This window comes from Pygocentrus nattereri, chromosome 1, assembly GCF_015220715.1.
Source record: "Pygocentrus nattereri isolate fPygNat1 chromosome 1, fPygNat1.pri, whole genome shotgun sequence".
Taxonomy (NCBI): Eukaryota; Metazoa; Chordata; class Actinopteri; order Characiformes; family Serrasalmidae; genus Pygocentrus; species Pygocentrus nattereri.
In genome coordinates this window covers 27,760,748-27,777,382 of record NC_051211.1, presented here as the reverse complement: position 1 = coordinate 27,777,382, position 16,635 = coordinate 27,760,748, and the positions used below count along the sequence as shown (strand labels likewise).

The 16,635-nt window shown below is 39.4% G+C and overlaps 1 protein-coding gene across 1 annotated transcript; it reads right to left on the bottom strand.

The window, feature by feature from the left end:
• Nucleotides 1-2,720: 2,720 nt before the first annotated feature.
• rab21 (RAB21, member RAS oncogene family) lies at nt 2,721-15,267 on the bottom strand. The gene is made up of 7 exons (XM_017710645.2): nt 14,899-15,267; nt 11,746-11,805; nt 11,080-11,187; nt 9,614-9,677; nt 8,154-8,208; nt 4,943-5,031; nt 2,721-4,521 (listed from the first exon to the last, which is right to left on the bottom strand). Exons 1-7 carry the CDS (start codon nt 15,040-15,042, stop codon nt 4,379-4,381), a joined length of 663 nt encoding a protein of 220 aa, XP_017566134.1. The 5' UTR covers nt 15,043-15,267; the 3' UTR covers nt 2,721-4,378.
• Between the last annotated feature and the right edge of the window lie 1,368 nt (nt 15,268-16,635).

The window sequence follows — 16,635 nt, the reverse complement described above, 5'->3', positions numbered from 1 at the left end:
CTCTAAACTGAAAACGTTTACTGATTTCTTTTTGGAGGTGGCAATAGGAGCCAATGGTGTCAGTGTCTGAAACACAGATATAGCCGTTTGGTCTAAAGACCTTGTGAGGGAGCTTTTAGAGGCATTAAACTCTGCAGACGTCTGGTTCCTATCACCACCACTGTGAATGATTCTGACTCTGTAGGCTTCTCTAGAATGGAACATTTCACATCAAACCACTCAGAATGACTTTTGTATTCATGCTAACAAACTAATTATGCGGAAATTCTGAGGTCCTCTGTAGCAGGGGATTTCAGCTGGTACCCTTGCACATTTTAGTGTTTCACCTGTTCACCTGCTCAATGCCATATTATCTAGGTATTACAGCATGATACTGTGTTTGTCATGTAGGCCAGCAAACTTCACACTGAATAATTCTGTTGTTGGTTTGTGAAAAGTTCTGTTCTAGAGTTTAATGAACATCACAGAAAGCTGAAGCATGAACTGCTTATGAATACGCTGCCTGATTCCCGAGACATTGTTTTACAGAAGTTTTGAGAACGTTTAGGCCCTAAAAGCCATTGTTTAAAAGCCATTCACCACCCATGTTAAGAGCTGGTAAGTTTCTCCACAATGAACCACTTTACTTCCAACCACTCTGAATGACACTGTTTACATCCCAAACACTGATGTATGTTGAAATGTAAAAAAAATTTTAAAATCCCACTGGAATTCCCCCTTGAGATATGCTAGGACAGCACAATTTTAGATTATTTATTAGATTAGATTATTTAGACAGGCTATAGAAAGTGGGATGTGTGATTTGACTGGCCCTCTACGCATCACTCATGCACGCACGTGAAAAAGAATCTTGATATGGAAGAAGACAAAAACATTAGAAGGTGATGTTTTGCAGTTAATCTTTGTCGATAGTCTGCTCCATGGCACCAGTGACCAAGAACAGCCAATGAGCTGCTACGCTCGCCAACCAATCAGTAACGCCAGCATCCTACTGCACAAAACCCACTTCTGGTCTGAGATAGATGGGGAAATGGGATGCGGCCAGGCTCATAAACCAGGAATCGGAATGGGGATGTGAGACTGGGCCAGGCTCTGACCGGGCCTCACACCAGCTCAGCTCTGGAATATGAAAAACGGCAAAGACGCAGACTGACGACGACTGGATGAAAGCGGTGTTTATCCAGAAGAATAAAAAGAACGATTATCCAGGATGAGTTGCCACTTATGAAAATCGTAATGTGCCTGTTTTTGCATTTTGCCCTGCTCCTGCTTATTCTACTCTCAGCATACACTGCTGTTGATTGTTGACACGTTTTCTTGATGTTTTAATGAAAATAACACATCCTGCATAAGGAACACACTTAAATAGGGAGCACATATATATATATATATATATATATAGAGCCCAATTTGTATTTATTTGCTGAATTTAACACACTAAATAAAATTAAATAACAACCATAACATTAAATGGTTTATAACCTTTGTACATGGTACAATTTGTTTTGTGTTTTTTCCCCCAATACGTTAATTTCAGCAAATAATCAGTAATTGTGCACTAAACGTGTTTTCTCTATAAAAAAATCTTCAATAGGAAAAATATATATCATTCATACAAAAACACTGTACCACAGACATTATAAAAGGAGATCTTTGAAAAGAAAAGAAAAAAAAACCCTCTAATAAAAGCGAGGGTGCTTATGCTCCACCTGCTCCTCTGTTCAACGACCTACGGGACAGTTTTCACTGTAGTTCCCTGGAGCTTCAGCAGAGAGTGCCAAAGAGCTGCACACACTGCCCCAGCACTTTCTATTGGCCATTCAACTGTTCTGCATTCAGGTGGCTCATATATCAGTTCATGTACCAGTAAGATGTGAATGGGATTGAGAAACATTGCATTAGCATGTTATTTTCAATGAAGAGTATTTTTTTTCTGTGTATATGCGCAATGAGGATTTGCTCTGGTTCCCGACGAGATTAAAGAAGTTAATCTTGAGCGATTATGCATATTTTCATATAAATGCCTGCTGAATGTTAAGTGTCAGTGCCTTTAAATTCTTTAAACTAGTTACCTTAAATGAACATTCATGTTATCAACAAAAAAAAAAAAGAACATAAAAAAAAACTTTAAAACTTTTAACTGCACTAAACTGATTTTACTTATGATGCAGAGACTCGAGCCAGAAAACAAATGTTTGAATCCCATCTTCTTTTTCATCATATCTTCAGCTTGAGGTTATTTAAACTAGGTCTAGCAGTTAATTTAGAGAATGTACACTCTTCAAAAGGTAAAGGCAATGGTTATATACAAAACCAAAGCAACTTGTAATAAAATTAGCTTGATGCTTAAAGTGGTCTTTTAATGCAAACTATTCTTCTAATTGGTGCCAATTATAGTCTAATTATTACTACTGTGTATAAACCTCATGAACCTGTTGAATGGAAAGAATCTTCTTAAATGGTTCTACATACCATCAAAAGAATTTCCATATTAAACACACCCCCAAAAAATTTCTTCAGTAAACACTAAGCACATGACCCTTACAGCTTACTTTTCCCATATACAGTCTTGATTTCAGCATGTTTCTGCAAAGGGTATTTTGTCAGTGTTACTTGCTGATACTTCCCTAAATGTTAATAAAAATTCTGCAAATGTCAAACTCACCACCTAATAATACTTAAATTATCTTTTTAAATAATGATGTCTTCAACACCTAGTGAATTGTTATAATTGTTCTATTACAAAACAATGACACAAGCAGTTAAATAATAAAAAATACAGTTCCAAAAAGTGTGCTTTCTCCCATAACTGGTATTCTTCATTTTACAATCATTTGACTATTGTACAATTTTCTAAACCAACAGCTGCTTAGAAAAATATTCAGACCCCCAAAAATCATTGAAATGTTGTATTTCAAATAATACACTTTTTTTTAATCAACAAATGCAACATTTTCATGCAAAAAAAACAAAAAACAAAAACATGGTGGGTATTTCACAAAGCAGCTTTCCTAGTTAGCTGGATATTTTTAGCCAAAAATCAAGACTGTTCAAAAGAGACATCCCTTACATTTTCTTCTATAAAGACAGAACAGCAAAAAAATATTAAAAAATAAAAAAAAATAAACGCCCCTCATGAAATACCCTCCATTTTACGCATCATGACATGCTGAAAAATGTTGTTTGCATAAGTACTCAGACCCAAGCGCTCAGTCAAATTTGCTACAGGTTTATACTATTTTCGCACGTACGTGTGTGTGTGTGTGTGTGTGTGTGTGTGTGTGTTACTTTTTGTATTCAAGGCAATAGTGGTTGTAACCATTTTCCCAGGGTCACCGGGCACCACATTTTAAGGAAACCGCTTCAGATGCTTCTTTTAATGCGAGAAGAAACGAAAACTGCCTTAATTCATAATCAATAACCGTTGAAGAAAATCAAGGTCCACCTTGGCAACCTGGGACAAGTATATAAAAAAAAAAACACACCACATCCATGCAATGTGTAGAAAAGTGCTAGTTTGGACAAAATGTAAAAGTTCCTTTACTCTACATTAATATGAAGCCAAGAAAACTGCAGATTTCATTTTTACTACTGTTTATTTTTCTTAAAGTCTGACCATGTGCATGGAGATTATGAAAGAAAAATTAATAAAATAAATGTGTATGCATAACTGGCAACAAACTTTAGAAACTCTATTGGGGTCTGAATACTTTTGCAAGTGGTTGTATGTAGGATTTCCCAAATAGTTGTAAAAGCAGATAAAATATTCAATATGTATAGTACATTTTTTCTTTTGTTGTACATACAAGTCCAAAAGACAAGTAGAGAGCAAGTTTAATAAAAGTTCTGATTAGTGATGAATCAAAGGGGGGAACAGTGGGGAGGGTTTTGTTTTGAAGGAAAACAGAAAGACAGAAAGCTCACTAATTACCACAAGTACAGAGGACTTAAGATTTCAGTGTATATGTTTAAGTTATTAAATAATCATCTTTTAACTAAAAGAAAACAATGCTTTCACAGAAATCAACCCATCATGTACAACAACCTTGCAAAAGAAAAGAAAGCCTGAAAAGTCAGATTGTAAGGACAGTGTGCTGTTAAAGAGTCAGAGAAAGAGCATGTGTAGGGCATTTGATGGCCTTTGGCATTTGGCAACAGACTGCCATGGTCAGGAGCAACTGACAAGGTCCACCAGCTTTTGCAGCTTTTCAAATGGATTAATCACTGCGAAAAAACACACCCGCTGAAGTGTGTGACTTCACCAAGCAGATAACCAGAGGAGGATGATGAGTGGCAGTCTTTTGGGAGAGAAAAGGAGAAGTTGGGAGAGGGTGAAAAAGAAAGGGGGCAGAGGGAAAGGGGGAAAGAGAGAGGGTTCCTAGCCTGATGAACAGCAGCCTCCTGCAGCAGTAGCAGCCTGGGGCTCATCATCAATGATCTGAACACCTCTCCGCCCTGTGCTTGCATTATTTGCCCCGTTCCCCTTTGATCTCTCCTCCACCTGAGCTGTCTCCATCATTCCTACACAAGACAGCACACAGAGTATTAGAGAGTGCAAGGCTATTCGCTACTGAAAGCACTACAGCCAGGTCAATATATTGTTTGGTCGATAAAATGAAAGTTATCTACAATTACTGACATTGATCAGCAGTATCTTTGATAAACACCAGTTCATCTATATGACTATTTTGTAGTTAATGAGCACACTTCCTTAAATTGAGGACAGCTACATGCTCTCATGTCAGTCTGTAAAGACAATGGTTAAAAATAAATAAATAAATAATTACAAAAAAAAAAAAAACTTCTTGTAATTTCTAATTGGTTGGCTAAAGGTCTTAGAAAACATGCATGCTGTACTTCAGCCCATCCTGTATTTCAGCAAAAGGTAATACTGTTAAATGAACCACATTAGAGATTACTGTCAATAGTGTGTTACGCTTACTTTTACACAGGTCAAGGAACAGTTCTTCAATTCCTTTGTTCAATTTCGCTGATGTGTGATAGTGTTTTGCCCCAACTGACTCTGCATAGCTATAGAGAGAAAGAGAACAAACAATTACAAGAGAAAATGTCTTCAATGTCTTCACGTGAACATGAAAATAGGGCCTTAAAGACTGACTCACAGGTCGCTACCTTTGACAAGCCAGTTTTCATGTTGAAGCTACCTGTAGCTGTGTCAAGACATGGTATCTTGGTACAGCGGCCCTAAAAGTTTTGAACTATGGTTTATTTTAGAGAAATTGCCAACTTTTACAGTGGTGGCAACAGGAACCAGGGGTCGTGACATCTATAGCACAAATACAGACATTTCTTGTCCAAAACCACCTAAACTTCTGAGTTAAAAAATTCTGACTTAACAAGCTTCTCTAGAATGGAGAATTTTACATCAAACCAGTCTGAATGACTTTCTTTACATCTTACATTACATTTTGAACATCAGTGGAATTCCCCTTTAAGAAACACTAGAGTCCTTCACCATCATACAGGATAAAGGATCATTTCACTTCTCATGTCCACACAAGTGATATGAACCTCAGCACCATAGGTTCTTCCATTTTCCATGACAAACATCCTCAACATGTCCAAGCCTAGATTTAATCAAGTTTGCAAATCCAAACATTACATAATCAACTGCTAATCCCAGAATTCCATTAGGGGAGTGAATCTCTTTCATGCTGATATGTGGTTCGTCAAATGCATCAGCCACTATACAGTAGACAACTGGTAATAAAAGACATTCACATACTATTATTATTTGCATGAACAAGGTCGCTGAAGGCCTACTTCAGCTTTGTTTTGTTATGTAACACCAAATGTCCCTTTCTTTACATTAAACACTTTTCAATAATATTATTATTGTTATTATTTTTATATGGCAGTGTTGCTCAAGTAGTCCAGAACTGTTTGTATTACAGGCTTGTGAATCAGTTTTGATGAATGGAGAATGAGAGTTGGGAAGTCAAATGCTGCGATGGGCTCATATACAGTATCTCACAAAAGTGAGTACACCCCTCACATTTCTGCATATATTTTATTATAACTTTAAAGTAGTATCTTAAAAGTAGTCAGTGTACACCTTTCTGTAGCAGTGCAGATTTACTGTCCTCTGAAAAGAACTCAACACACAGCCATTAATGTCTCAATAGATGGCAACACAAGTGAGACCACCTCACACAAATTGTGCTCAAAGTGTCAATATTTTGTGTGACCACCATTATTATCTAGCACTGCCTGAAACCTCTTGGGCATGGAATTCACCAGAGCTGCACAGGTTGCTACTGGAATCCTCTTCCGCTCCTCCATGATGACATCACGGAGCTGGTGGATGTTAGACACCTTGCATTCCTCCACCTTCCACTTGAGGATGCCCCACAGGTACTCAATTTGGTTTAAGTCTGGAGAGATACTTGGCCACTCCATCACCTTTACCATCAGCAAGGCAGTTGTCATCTACTGGAATCCTCTTCCGCTCCTCCATGATGACATCACGGAGCTGGTGGATGTTAGACACCTTGCATTCCTCCACCTTCCACTTGAGGATGCCCCACAGGTACTCAATTTGGTTTAAGTCTGGAGAGATACTTGGCCACTCCATCACCTTTACCATCAGCAAGGCAGTTGTCATCTTGGAGGTGTGTTTGGGGTCGTTATCGTGTTGGAAAACTGCTATGAGGCGCAGTTTCCGAAGGGAGGGGATCATGCTCGGCTTCAGAATGTCATAGTACACGATACTACAACCACCTTGCTTGACTGCAGGCAAGAGACAGTTGTCTTGTTACTCCTCAACAGGGTGCCACCACACATGCTGGACACCATGTGACCCAAACAAGTTTATCTGGGTCTGTTCAGTCCACAGGATATGGTTAGAGTAATCCATGTTCTAAGACTGCTTGTCTTCAGCAAACTGTTTGCAGGCTTTCTTGTGCATCAGCTTCAAGAGGCTTCCTTCAGGGACGACGGCCATGCAGACTGAGTTGATGCATTGTGTGGCGTATGGTCTGAGCACTGACAGGCTGAACTCCCACTTCTTCAACCTCTGCTGCAATGTTGGCAGCACTTATGCATCTATTTTTTTTAAGCCAGCCTCTGGATATGATGCTAAAGACATGGACTCAACATCTTTGGTCGCCCCTGGCGAGGCCTGTTCTGAGTGGAACCTGTCCTGGAAAACCGCTGTCCTAAAACTGGTGTACGCTGGCCACTGTGCTATAGCTCAGTTTCAGGGTGTTAACAATCTTCTTATAGCCTAGGCGTCTCTGTGGAGAGCAACAATTCTATTTCTATTTTTCAGAGAGTTCTTTGCCATGAGGTGCCATGTTGAATATCCAGTGGCCAGTATGAGCAAATTGTACCCAAAACACCAAATTTAACAGCCCTGCTCCCCATTCACACCTGGAACCTTGTAACTCTAACGAGTCACATGACACCAGGGAGGGACAACGATACAATTGAGCACAATATGTACATGTTCACTGTGAGGTGTCCTCACTTGTGTTGACAGCTATTTAGACATTAATGTGTGTTGAGTTCTTTTCAGAGGACAGTAAATCTGCACTGCTATACAAGCTGCACACTGACTACTTTAAATTATATGCAAGTTTCATTTCTATAGTGTCGTCCCATGAAAAAATATAATAAAATATTTGCAGAAATGGTGTACTTACTTTTGTGAGATACTGTAGATCAGTCAAAAGATCCAATCTAACAGATCCATTAACGGCAGCATTTGTGGAAAGATGAGAACAAGCAGATACAAACTACATTGTTTGCCTAAAGGTTTGAGGCTGTTCATCCAATATTTCTTCTGAAGTGTATTAATAGGGAGTTTGTAATAACAGCCTCTGATGTTGGATAATTAACGCAGGATCACAAATATAACCCCAAGTCGTCCTAAAGGTAATGAATGGAGCTCCATCACTCCAGAAGACAAAGTTCCACTGCTCCACCGCCCAATGCTGAGGGGCTTTATACCCCTCTAGCTGATGGTTAGCACTGGACATGTTGGTCTCAGGCTCATGTGCACTGTGCCTCGCATTGTCCCATTCTACTGACGGACTATACAAGCTTTGTGAGGGCAACTAAGCACCTCTGTCTCCAATGTGTGCACCTTAAACGAGCTGAAAAGCTCATTAAAGGAGTGCCTGGACTCTTACCTCTCAGCTTCTTCCACTGATACATGTCTCTCTTTTTCCAGATCTATTTTATTACCTGGAAAGAAAAATGTAGTTACAGCCTTACAGTAGACCATATAATTACATATCGGCCAAAAATATGTTCATTGCATTAGTTTAAGGCCAGTTTAAGAACAATGGTAATCTAATTATGATGCTGTATAAACATACACATGAAAAAGGTATGCTGCACATGTCAATGTTTCCCTAGTCGGGGACCCCCAGATAGTGCTAATATTTAGCTTTATTCCAGCCCTTGGATACACACACGCACACACACACACACAAAAAACATCAGTTTGAGTTTCAGAGATGGAATGCAGCAAAAATGTGGAAACCCGGGGGTCTCTGATATGTTTCCCAATCCTTCTTTCAGTGACATATCATCAAGGTAAAACCACATATGTCAAGGGCAACTAACCATTTTACATTAATTATTTAAGCAATAGAACACATGACATAAGTTGTGTCAATTTTTGCTCGATCAAAATTACAGCTATTTTGTTTCAGCCCATCTGTAAAGCATCTTACAACCCATTTTGTTTGGCGAATGGTATTCGGTTCATTTCACAGCTGCCGACTGAACTAACAGTTACTGAACTTGGCGTAGTCTCATCTTCAGAGACTAAATCGGCTGTCGGTCAAATATAATCTTAAGTGTCCATTGTCTGTTTGTGCCATAGTAAGAAGTAAATATGTTCAAAAGGCTTGAGTGTCTCCCACAGCTATCAAAGTTGTTGCTTAGCAAAGGCATCTCAGCAGAGTGATGCAGTGTGGGGGGAAAAAAAGTGCTTTTATGGCGAAATAACAGCACAGTTAGAATGTTTCTCAACCAATCAACTTGCATGCTGGGAACTAGCTGTTGTATGCTCTGTAATAACATAACCTTAATGCCAGTGTCAGGAGTCATAAGAACACTTTCACTGAGCTTCATTAAAACACTCCTCTTCATTCTTGGTTCCTAATAATAATAATTATTATTATTAATACCATTATTTTCACTAAATACAGTTCATAGAAGGCCAAAAACATAAATCAAACAATGTGCAATATTCTGTGCATTATGGATCACCAGAGTAGCAACTCTGTAGCAGCAGAGGAGCAATGTAGTGGAAGTGTCCTAGAAGAATTAAGAGGCTTCTGACTTCTTTGTTTTTGAGTAGGAGAAAGAGTAAGGGAGTGTGAGAGAGTAGACAGAGACATGGTTTTTTTCTAAATCACATGACAGTGAGCAGCAATCAGTTCTCAGGTCATGTGACTGCTTCTTACAGTGCTCAAATACTTCCAATCAATGTGCACAACTCAATCAAGCTGCTTCTTCCTAAATGACAACAGCAACATCATTTGCAACTCAGCTGACAGTTTACACGGTCCCTAAGAGTCATATTTTAATTAAAACAAACTCACTTTTAAGAAGAAAAAAATAAAATAAAAAGACTTACCTACTATACATAAACATATTTCATTCCCCAGCATTTTCCTTAATTCTTTCACCCAGTTTTTCACCTGTTGAACAGAGGGTTAAAAAAAAGAAAAAGAACGTACTGAAATTAGTGACAACGAGACGACAAGCAGAAAGTAAACTGCTTGTTGCTAAAATTGTCTATTAACAGACTTATTAGTGATGGAATAACTATACAACAGAAAGCCACCTGAAGTAGATTTGTTTTTTAACCAAATACGACATTTTGAAATAAGTCCACAAGTGCTTTCCTCACTCATCAGTGAAGTTGAAACTAAACTGGTGCAACTAAAAGCACCAGAGCTGAGATTAACGCATCCTAAACATAATTTACAGCACTGTTGCAGCCAGCCTGTTTAGTCATGTTACAGTGCAAAGATAAGATGATCATCAACAACATTATGGTTAGGATTAGGATTAAGAGTAGGTGTAGGTTTTGTCTTTGGGTTAAGGTTCATTTTAAGGGCTAGGGATAGATTTACATTTCATTATAACATTTTTATATCTTATATTTTCATTAGACTGTTCACTCTAGTATACATAAAATGCTGTTTAGTCATCAGTTACATTTGAGCTGGACTGACTGGGCAACTTTAGCTTTACCTTTCCTTTTTTTTTTTTTATTTAAGCATGAACAGCATAGAAAAAAAACTACTCGCAGTATATAAACACTACATGCTTACTAAAGCTTTCTGGATTGTTATTTAACACAAAAGCATGGCTCTGCAATATTTATTCAGTAGATGTTTTCAAAAAGCAATATCTAAATATTGACAATGGTAACACGAACTGTCAAACCTTAGCTTACAGAGGTAATTTACTATTTTTTATATGTATGTAGTATACTAGTTTTTACATTTTTAAAGGCTATGTTTACAAATATAGTATATACTATTACAAATGTATCATGCCTGCACTGACTACCATTGCATTGAGTGATGGAGGAGAAGGGAGGGCCTACCTACCCACCCAGAGAGCGAGGCCAATTGTGCTCTCTAGGACTCCCAGCCATGGATGGCTGTAGCATCACCAGGGATCAAACTTTCGATCTCCTGATGACAGGGCCAACACTTAGACACTGTGCCACTTAAAATATATCATTATTAAAACGATTTAAACTTGAGCCAAGGACTGTCAGACCAAACAATAACTACAAGCTTGCGTTACTCAGACTGAATTAAAATGTACAGTTATAAAAAAAAAAAAAAAATATATATATATATATATATATATATATATATATATATATATATATATATATATATATATATATATATTTCAAAAGGGAGCAAATCATTTGCCTGTTATAGCACATCATATCCCATAGAAGGCTTTCACCGCAATGCTTTAATGGGGTCTTATACTGTGCTCAAACACTGGAGAACAAGCGCTGTCTGAGAAATATACAGAGTACACTGTGCAAACCAGCACAAGAGAAGACTTCACCTTCTGGAAAGAATCTTCATCTGTAATGTCATAGACCAGGATGGCTCCATTGGAGTCTCTGTAATAGATTGGCCCAAGAGCATGAAACCGCTCCTGTCCAGCAGTGTCCTGCAACAAACACACAAATTGTAAAGGCTAAAACACCTAGTAGTACAATGGTTTCTCTGCAGATAAATAGCACTTCTTAAGTAAGACACACTGGCTTTTGTAGATAGACATCAAAACTGTAATACTGACTGACTTACACAGCACTGCAATCATTTCTAACAGCTGTGCTATTATTTCCATCTTTGTCAAGTTTGGTAAAACCTGATAAAGAACAGAATGCATGAAACTGTCCATCTCGAAAAATCTTGCAGCACTCTGCCCATCTGAACATTAGGTATTTCTACAGGACATCATTTTCTAGTGCTTTCTCTGAAAAAGGAACACAAGTACCTGAAGCTAGCATGGATAAATCACAGGCTAACAAAATATTTTTTTTTAAATCCATGCTAATAATGTTCATGAACATGATAAAACACTAAATTATAAAGCCCAAAAGAAACTGAGGATACTCCACGGAGGCCTGTGGGAGGCAATCTTTGCCCTGTTTCCTACATTAGAAGCACTAATTATACAAAATCAAAATAAACCCTAAATAAAATAAACAAACATTTAACTTACCCAAATAGCCAGATTAACTCTCTTTCCTGTGATGTTGAGTTTCTTTGTAAGGAATGAGGCCTTTAATAAAAAACAAAAACACAAGGATTATTGGCCTCACTACAGCAGGCAGCATAAATGTCCCAAACTTTCATCTTTTATGATCATGATAACTCATGAACCTACATGCATGGCTGCCACTGCAATGGTAGCATGTTGACATCAGTGAGGGACACATCACATTGTGTGATCCATCAACGTGTGTTCTTACGTGTGTTACTGTGGTGGTTAAAGTACTCAGTACTTGAGGGGGTGATAGAGTGTTGGTGAATCTACTGTCATTCCAACAGCCACAACTATTAAAACACATGAACAGTAAAAGAGGGTGTGTCGCTTTACTTGTCTTACTGGAATGAAGAGGCTACGATGCATCAAAGCCATGTTTGTACATGACTTTGATACACAACCTAGTTTTGCAGGAGAGTTATCCAAACGCTGGTCTGCCAACACAGTCGCCAATAGGACGGATGACCAGATGAAAGCACATTGGCAGCACAAAACAGCTCGTCTGTCAATACAGCGCCCCTTGCTGCAACGCTCAGAATTACACATTTTAGAACACGTTGCACAAAGCTGTGCTTTTTACACCAAATCTGAATGTGTGTAATCAGGAACCATCCGGTCAATAGTAGAAGCAGCTTGTTTTAAGTATCAACAAATACAAACAGAACAGACTGAACCAAAGTTTGATCAACAATGGTAAAACACGGTCATGTTCGAGGCTGTCCTATGAAATTTTTAAGGGGGAAATAGGGTGCAAATACAAGTGCGAAGGTTCTACATTTTTCCTGCTACTGCAGAGGCAGAGAGACCTCACGCCCCCCCCCCTCCCCCCCCCGCTCTCCTTATTTAACGATAAGTTTAATTTCAGTGTATGAAACTGCCACCATTCTTTGGAGCTCCACCTTGCTTTGCTATGACATTGCTGCCATGGTAAAGCATGCTAAAGTGACTGGATATCACCTCAGGGCAGCTATCCATGACTCTGAAGGTTTTAAAGTAAAAACGTTCCCCTTGTCCCCATCTACATCCAGGAAACAGAATCAGAGAATTTGATAACGTGTATACCCAAAAACATACTGGTACATGTTTTCCCATTTTTCAGCACGGAAAGTTGCTGAAAGTAATCTGAAACCCAGTAAATGCATCTTTACCTTGGCACTGATGCAAAAGCTGTCAGCATTACCACAGTAAATAAAAGTTCACTAGTAAAGTTACCTTTTTCTTTTAAATGCTGCAATGAAAATTAATGGCTAGTGCATGCTTATGATTAAATGATAAATTTACCCTGAATGGCCCAGGTAAGGGCGACGTTATTGGATCGGGAAGATGAGTTTAAAAAAAGAATTTGATTGCATCAGAACAGCTTTATCAGCACACAGGTTTGCCAATATCAACAACAACAAAATTAGGAGTATACAGTTTGCCAATATTTAATAACAAAAATTTAGCGGTATACACCATCTCAGTATTTAGATGTTTCAAAACATGATCACTGAAAATTGCAGTGCAGCGCTACCAGTGTTATCCACCCAGAAGTAACTTCTTTGTTGTTGTGACATTATGCTAATTTGTGGAATAGCATGAAGTGTTTCTGCCCTTAGTATTTTCAGCATTTTGACCTCGGCATATATGCTAGCCTAACCAGCAACCCCCCCCAACTCTGCACTTCAGCTGGAGGTTTTGCATATTGAGGTGTGGAAAACGCTCCACATATCAGCCCTACGTATGAGAGTCGACATCCCATGAAAACAGGAAAGGGCTGTAGTGATAACCTTGATGAAATGTTCACTTTACAACACAGGTGTTCTTCTAGAACAAAATACACAGCAAAAACATCTAGGGCATTCTTCTAACACTGTCAGGACCCATTAACACATGCACCACTTAGACCTTTAGAGTTCTCTCAGGTCTAAACATAACGTGTCCATAATGACTCTCCTTTCTTTTGAGAGAAGATATGCACTTCTCCATATTAGTGGCATCCTTTACCTGAAAAGCTGAACCAAAAAAGCCACGCAGACATAGAACAAAGGACTGAAAACAACCATAACATGTTTCAAATATGAACCATATGTCAACTACTGTCAACATAAAATGGGCCTTGCTGTAAACACAGCAAGTGACATGCATGTTACACAAAGCTGTGTGTTGTATCTGGGGGTCATTACTCAACCTTGACCGAGAGTAAAAACGATTACCACACAACTCAAAAGCAGTTAGCTTATCATGTTTTGTTTTTTCAAAGTCTCCTTAAAGACCTAGTTCAGCACCTTAGTAACCACTCATAGCATTACATACAGCGATATCATCAACATTTTGCTCCAGAAAACTACTACTACTAATAATAATAAACATCAAAAACGACAGCAGTAATAAGAACTCATAATTGTCTTATTGTTGTTGTTATTACTAACATTGTCATACTTTTTAACACTCTCTATGATGATAACGATGATTATCAGTAAAGCAGCATCAATCCGTACACAATCATTTAACAATACAGCTTTTCTTTCAATCTAAAATATTAAATCAGACAGAGATTAAACGAAGTTACAAGAGTCAAGAAAAGAGTCAGAGTAAAATTAACGTGTTCTGTGTAATAAAAAAAACGTTTTCGAAATGCGTAAAACGAAAGTTCTCCTGACAGAGCAGGAAAACGGCCTTCAGCGCCAGAAGACTGGACTCGAGTTAGTAACGTGAGAAAACTGTTGAAGGGCTGGACACCCAAACGGTCAGTGTTCAGGTCGACCACATTGGTCATAGCCGCTGTGTAGCCAGGCTGTAGCCAGGCTGTGGCTGTGGGCCTGTGAAGCTGTTGAACAGGTTGCACTTCACTTGGTTTTGACTGGCCAGCGCGTCATAGCCAGCAGACCCCTGTACTGTCGACCGGAGACACATCGACGGATACCGACCAGTCAGACCGCTCGCCAAGGCGCCGGAGAGGAGGGACGACACGCGATCGAGCTGACAGTTCACGGACTGCAGCACTGACAGCGTTTAATAACCCGGGTTGAAGTTCGGCCCGAAAACACCACAATGCTCAGCTTTCGCAACGGTCGTTAGCTAACCTGGCTAACGGGAGGCAGCTAGCGGGCCGAGGGAGCTACGTACCTGAAGGGTGGTGATGTGTTTGTCGTTAAATTTATTTTCACAGTACCGCAGCACCAGCGATGTCTTGCCGACGCATCCTTCCCCTAACAAAACCACCTTGAAGGAGTATGTTTTGTTACTGCCTGCTGCTCCGCCAGCCGCCATAGCGAAGGAAGAAGCCTTTCTTCAGCTCGGTGAGACGGTAAACCAGATACGCTCCTTCCGCGGGGTTACATGAGATTTCTACAAAGATGTAAGTTGAAATGGAAAACGAGGGGTGACGTTCCCCTGCTCGGCGGAAAACACCGAAAGCCAAATCTGTATCTCGCCTCTTTCAGTCTCCTGTCTGTGGCCCAGCCTAATGGCGTCCTCTGCGACGTCATACGCTTGGAATCATATGACAAACAGGAGTTTGGAGGAGGCGCGGAGAGGAGGCGCAAGAGGAGGCCTGCGCTCTGCCGCGTCTCCCGGTCTCCTCTGACGCTAGGGGGCGCTCCCGAGCGAGTCCAAAATGAACGGGTTGATATGGAGCAATTGAGCAAAATCATGGTTTATAAATGCTGAAACATTTTTAATGGAAAAGAATGCGGTCATTTCCTGAACAAGAGCAGCATAAAACATTTTAACACCGCTGTTTTATTTTTAAGAGCTTTTAAACTCGAGCTATAGGAGTTTAAAGCGGCGCCCCATGAATGTCAGTGACGTCAGTGAGCGCGAACAGCCAATGAGCCGCTCCGCTCGCCTATCAATCATCACGCTGCAGCAGTAAAGCCCGCCCCCTGCTGCGCGAAACCGGTTCGCTGTGGATAAAAGGAAAATTATAGGTGAGTTTTCTTTGTTTTGTTAGTGAAACTTTCTAAAACTAAAGAAACGTTCTGGGCGAGTGATTAGAGATTATTTTAACTTCTCGTTTTTAGCCGTTGAGCTCCATTCACTCCCATTTATTGAGGACTCCCTCGCGGGCGCCCCCTGCTGTTCAGCAGTCCTGTTTTTGATATAACGGGGGGAATAGGGAGAGGCCAGGCTCCTCATAAACCAGCTCTGACGACAGCATGAAAATCGCCCGACCGCAATTCATTTCAAAATAAAAGTCTCAAAACAACATACTTTATTTTGTCACAATGTGCCATTACAAAAATGAAGTCATTCATATAATGACAACATATAATAATATGATGATGGCATGGGGTATAAGATAATCCTTTATTAGTCCCACAGCGGGGAAATTCACAAGCTCAATGGCTAAAAACGAGAAGTTAAAATAATATCTAATCACTCGCCCAAAACGTTTGTTTAGTTTTAGAAAGTTTTACTAACAAAACAAAGAAAACTCACCTATATGTTTCCTTTTATTGACAGCTAACCGGTTTCGTGCAGCAGAGGGGCAGGCTTCACTGCTGCGTATAATATAAATAGAAATAAAATTTGGGAAAAACATTGTTTAGGTGCCAAGTGGGACAACATTTTAGTGTGAGCTACAAGGGAAAGTAAATCAAAACAGATAGTTGCTAGAAACACCACCATCAAAAGCACCTGCTTAAAAGGGGTAGGGGTAAATAGGGTTCACATACATACATAGGTGAGAGGACTGTGCTTTGTCAGGGATCTTCAACTCAGTATGAATCTAATGCTAATAAATCTTAAAAGTCCTGTTGAACAAGAACTCTTGTCTATGCCAGGGGTGCTCAATCCTGGTCCTGGAAATCTACAACCCTGCAGAATTTCCCTTTTACTATTGTTTTTTTAATCACCTTGGTC

What these genes read in the sequence shown, in the direction of transcription:
- rab21 (XM_017710645.2), bottom strand. Translation starts at nt 15,042, where the DNA reads ATGGCGGCTGGCGGAGCAGCAGGCAGTAACAAAACATACTCCTTCAAG. An exon ending in GAGTTAATCTGGCTATTTGG is followed by an intron (nt 11,188 to 11,745) that starts GTAAGTTAAATG and finishes TGTTTGTTGCAG; the next exon opens with GACACTGCTGGACAGGAGCG. An exon ending in GTTCCTTGACCTGTGTAAAA is followed by an intron (nt 4,522 to 4,942) that starts GTAAGCGTAACA and finishes TGTCTTGTGTAG; the next exon opens with GAATGATGGAGACAGCTCAG.